The 4903-nt window shown below is 41.1% G+C and overlaps 1 protein-coding gene across 3 annotated transcripts in view; it reads right to left on the bottom strand.

The window, feature by feature from the left end:
• Positions 1-4903, bottom strand: part of LOC138030974 (uncharacterized) — a 16587-nt gene extending 11684 nt beyond the window's left edge. For all 3 annotated transcript variants that reach the window (XM_068878835.1, XM_068878836.1, XM_068878837.1), the window contains exons 1-3: positions 4777-4903; positions 4170-4261; positions 1179-1313 (exon numbers count right to left, since the gene is read on the bottom strand). In XM_068878835.1, the coding sequence (XP_068734936.1) occupies positions 1179-1313; positions 4170-4261; positions 4777-4902 (353 nt within the window). In that variant the 5' untranslated portion in view covers position 4903. The remainder of the gene's footprint in view (positions 1-1178; positions 1314-4169; positions 4262-4776) is intronic.

The raw sequence follows: 4903 nt of genomic DNA, 5'->3' as shown, positions 1-4903 counted from the left end.
TTTCGTTTCGTTTTGCAAATTATCATAAGCCCTCTTGCTAAAAATATTTACTTTTCAACTTGTAATAGACCTTTTTACCGATACGGCGGCCATTTTAATTTCTATTGTTTCGAAAGACATTATGGGATGCTCAGGGGGAAAATTAATATGTATTTGCCCCCTGGGCATCCCATAATAGCTATTCGAAACAATAGAAATCAAAATGGCCGCCGTATCGGTTAAAAGGTCTATTACACCGATCAGATCAAGCCAGTTGATTCAACGTACACCGGCAGGGCTATTAGAGAGATTTAGCATTACGTTTACGTCCAGGTGATCTGGTGACGTAATTCGGAGGACTGGGGAGAAACATTTTAACGCCGTATCCCACAACCGCGCGCGGCCTTATTTTCGAATTCAACATGGCAGAAGCGAGGTTAGATCTTGTCGGGACTATATGATTGTTCATTCAGTAACAGGAAATGTGGTAGACACGTAATGGTCTGTAGGGTTTTGGCGATGGCAATACTGCAGGGAGTTTGGAAAACAACACCTACGGTCGCGCGCGGTTGTGGGATACGGCGTTCAAATGTTTCTTCCCAGTCCTCCAAATTACGTCACCAGATCACCTGGGTAAAACGGCAAATGTCGGCTTGCCGTATCACTTAAAATGGAGGGAAGTTTCTCGGCAACTCGGAATGGACTCTGTTAACCTCGAGTTTCGATGAAACTGGTTTGTCAGTCAACAGAGAGTCATCACGAGTTCATGAAAAAAATGCAGTAAGGAGTCAGTTATGAACGATCTATAACCATGTAACCCATTTTTCTTTTTTCCCTCAAAAACTTGTTATGCATTTAAGCAATAGAGGACATGCTCCGCCTTTACCTAGCCTCATCAAAACACGAGGGGGAGGTGGGAAATCCAAGACAGTTATGCAAACCCGAGACGCAGTCGATGGTTTGCATAATTGTCGAGAATTCTCCTAACTCCCCCGAGGAAAATGCTGGTGTTTTTACTTCTTGATTGAAACAGATTTTCTTGAGACACACTTATAGTTCCTACCAGCCAATCAAAACGCGCGTCTGACAACACATAACCAACGCAGAGACAGCAAGCGGCAAGCGGCAAACGCGAAAAATGGCGGGAAAATAGTCTCCCTGCTTATAAGTGTACCCTTATTTCCTGTAATATTTCTGACCTTATATTGTTGACAATGAAGCCCAAAATGGAATCCAACCATCCATGGATAAAAATTTGCACAATATACCGAGGAAAGCTGATTAGGACTGCATTACGCACAACAGTGGATCCAACGTTGTATACCCTGTCAGCCCTGTGAGATACAGTGTTGATAACATAAAATCTGAAATTGTCTTACTACCAGAAGAATTCCTCTTTCATCACAAGAATCAAGCGGTGAATATTTCCAAAGTACCGAAGTGCATTTCAAGAGAGTAAAACTGTAAGAATTTAATTATCAGAAGATAACATGGTAACCAACTAATGATGCCAACTAGTAGGCTTAGCCACAATAGCCGATAATTTTCCAAAGTTCCAAAAAGTGTCTAAAAATTGCTAAAAAGTTTCTATTTTATTTCCAAAGTTGCCGAAAAGTTGCTTTTTTTTATACTTGTTTGCACTTTAAGTTGCCTTTGTTGCGGTTTAGATCATTTTGTCCTCGCGTACAGCGCTTTTTACCGGCAGATTTTTTTTTCTCTGGCTATTTTAGCTTTTCCAGGGGTAGCGAGATTTGCCCCCAGCCTTTTAGCTTCCGCAATTGGATTAATCACACCTGCATCTGCACATTCTTCCCAACTGGAATCTCAATCACTGACAGTCGATGTTGTCCGCCATTCAGACGAACGTGCCATGTGATACCGCTGATCTCATGGAAACTTGAGGCATGCAACACCAAGCTGGCCACTATTGGCCAGTCCTGGGGTCCACACACTCAGTTGAATTTAGCAGGCTTTTCTTTCGAAAGCTAATAAATGTCGCGAAAAAGGTAAAAGAAAAATTAAATGTGAAAATAAACAAAGGTTGCCAGGAATTTCAAAAGTTGCCGAAAAGTTGCCGAGCAGCTTGTGGCTAAGCCTACCAACTAGATTACTAGAATCGGACCGGACCGGATCGACAAAACTCGGACCGGATCAATAACAAAATTCCCGCCAAAAGTGGACACATGAAATCCCTTGGTCACGAATTAAGGAGGCTCCAAAGGGTTTTTAGGTGCGCGCGCGCGTAACCTAAACATTCTATAACTAAGAAACACGCGTCAAAAGAAAAAAAGTTTCGGGGAAAGTTATCTAGTACAATTTTCTGTAAACTATAAAACCCCTTTTTTCGATGTGTCGCAGATTCTACGAGATAACTTCTTGTCATACTCTCTAAGAAGTTAAAGAATTTAGGGATATTTCCAACAAACAAATAAAAACAGTAGGTCACCGACTTAATGTTTCAGATAATTTAAAAAAACTGAAATTTAGAGGGCCTTTTTGTGGACCAGGCGCGTTGCCATGGTAACCAACATGACTTCATAAGTGCCCTTAAAGTGTTACCCAACAATAGAGTTGCAAAGATATTTATAGTTTGCCTACGCTATGAAATATCCTTCTTTTGGTATCTTTCATCGTTTCCCAAACACTATAGACCGAATTTATAAATGGCGGCCAAAAAATTATTCTTTTGCTTATGTGCTAATTAGCCTCACTAGCCTCGTTTGCATGGACAAAATACAAAAGAATTGTTGCTTGAGAGCGAGGCTAGTGAGTCTCATTAGCACATAAACAAAAGAATACATTTTTGGCCGTCATTTATGCATTCGGTCAATAGCAACGAAAAACCCTTTCGAGCCTCCTTAAGGTTAATTCCCACCTTCGCCGAGTGTCCTTCGGAACAGCACAGTGTTATTCACAAGCCATCAATCAACGAAAGTGTGTCAGGCTTTTTGGATATTCTGATTGGTTGTCTAGATATCAGCATCTAAGGTTGGAGTAGCTAAAAATATGCGACACTTGTTGTGTAAATGAACGCCACGGGAAAATTATTTTAAATATCGGAATATCCCGACACGCTTTTGTTGATTGATGCCTTGTGAATAACACTGTGCAGTCATTTTGCTCGTGCTGCGGCATCCAATACCCGATAAATTCAATAGAAGAAGCCGCGGTGGTTTCACGTCTTACCGGCTCCGATCCTGACACTTCTGACACTTACTAGAAGGAAAACTCGCTTGAACTATATTTTTATCGTAAACTACATTTATTAAGCCCTCTTCTGATGTATAGTTTGTTAGGATTTTATTGAAACTAGCGCTCGTACGAACTTTTTCCAGAAGGACATCCGGGAAGATTGGAAGTAACCTTAACTTGTGACCAAGGGATTTCATGTGTCTACTTTTGGCGGGAATTTTGTTTCTGATCCGGTCCGAGTTTTATCTATCCGATCCGATCTGGTCCGATGCGGTCCGATCTGGTCCGTCCGGGCCATTTCAGGTTTTGCCAACGGCCTCGTGCAAGTAACACAGTCCACAATGTTCTCTTCTACAACATTTTTGTGTTTTCGTACTTCTGAATGGCTTCGACAAGACCTTCTACGGATTTCTACCCAAAGAGACTAATGTTTTCTTTCAGTTTTACAAGTGTGGGAAAATTCCCTTGCTAAAATGGCTGCTGTTTATTAGTCGAAATCTAACCGCAGTCCTTTTATTGTTTTTGTGATTTATATATATATATATTTCTTTAAGAAAAAAAAAAGCTCTGAAACTAGTTTTAGATTTGAATTTCCCTACAAAAAGAGGGAGTTGGTCATGGGGTTTCCGGTGTGGTACTTCTTCAAATTACTTACGGACTTCCTGTCGGACTGCTACTGTTATGCAAGCGATAAAAAAGACACGTTTAAGTCCGAGGACTCTGGGTACAAGGATTAACCCTCTAGGGTAATCCGCATTTAGCTCGTAAAATCTGGATCTTCGAATTTCCAATCGATCTGAAAACAGATTTTCTGAAAACGGATTTCACTCATTGAAATCTTTCCGGACATAGATTTCCAATTTGTGGAGTCCACGACGAAATCCGTTTTTTAGATTTTGTGTTGGATTGGAAATTCCGGATTCTCCCAAGAAGTCATGTAAGTCACGCAACGACAAGCTTTACCATCTTTATCAACAAGACGTGAATTATTGACTCACCTTAACGCCAAAAACACCTCCAATAGCTTGCGATCAACAACTTCAATGAAATATAAGGCTTGAGGAAGAGGGATGAGGAAGGATATGAACACCTGAGATTGAAAACCAGACGGACAAATCGTTGGCTAACACACCCCACCCCACACTGGATACCCGATCCCGCACCAGGCATACCTTAGTGGCTTGCGAGCAGGTTAACTTCGGGGATGACAATTGGACACATTTTTACCAACTTACAGAGGCATTGTTTGTCTAGAACTTCCTACATGTTTGACTGAGAACAACATTTCCAGCTTTTTGTTATGTTCACTTGCAGCTTTCACCTTTATCCCCCGTCCCATGGCACTTGTACAAAACGTCAACAAAACAGTCGAATGGAAGGCAAACAGACGTAACTAGTTGGAAATCAGTCGTATCGTACTTAATTCATATTTAGACAGATAACAACAAGTTCGTTGTTGGATTCAGAAAAAGGGGCAAATCCGACCGAAAGCTGAACCACTTTTCTTAAAATCCCCCAGGTCAAAGTCTGATTAGTCTCGCCGGCAACGAATAGAACTTTAAAATTTACAGTGGCATAACTGACAAGAAAGATCAGAGTACTTACCGTTAGAAAGGAAGTATTGGTATTTGGTTTTCCTAAAAGCATCCACGATAGACTTAAAATGACGAGAAACAACACAAAACGGCACAGAAGAACCACGAGGAAAGCTGTGAGTTTCTTCCACGCCATA

The sequence above is a fragment of the Montipora capricornis genome, chromosome 13, assembly GCF_036669925.1.
Source record: "Montipora capricornis isolate CH-2021 chromosome 13, ASM3666992v2, whole genome shotgun sequence".
In the NCBI taxonomy this organism is placed as follows: domain Eukaryota; kingdom Metazoa; phylum Cnidaria; class Anthozoa; order Scleractinia; family Acroporidae; genus Montipora; species Montipora capricornis.
Note: the sequence above shows the minus strand (reverse complement) of the source record. Positions and strands in the feature narration are given on the sequence as shown.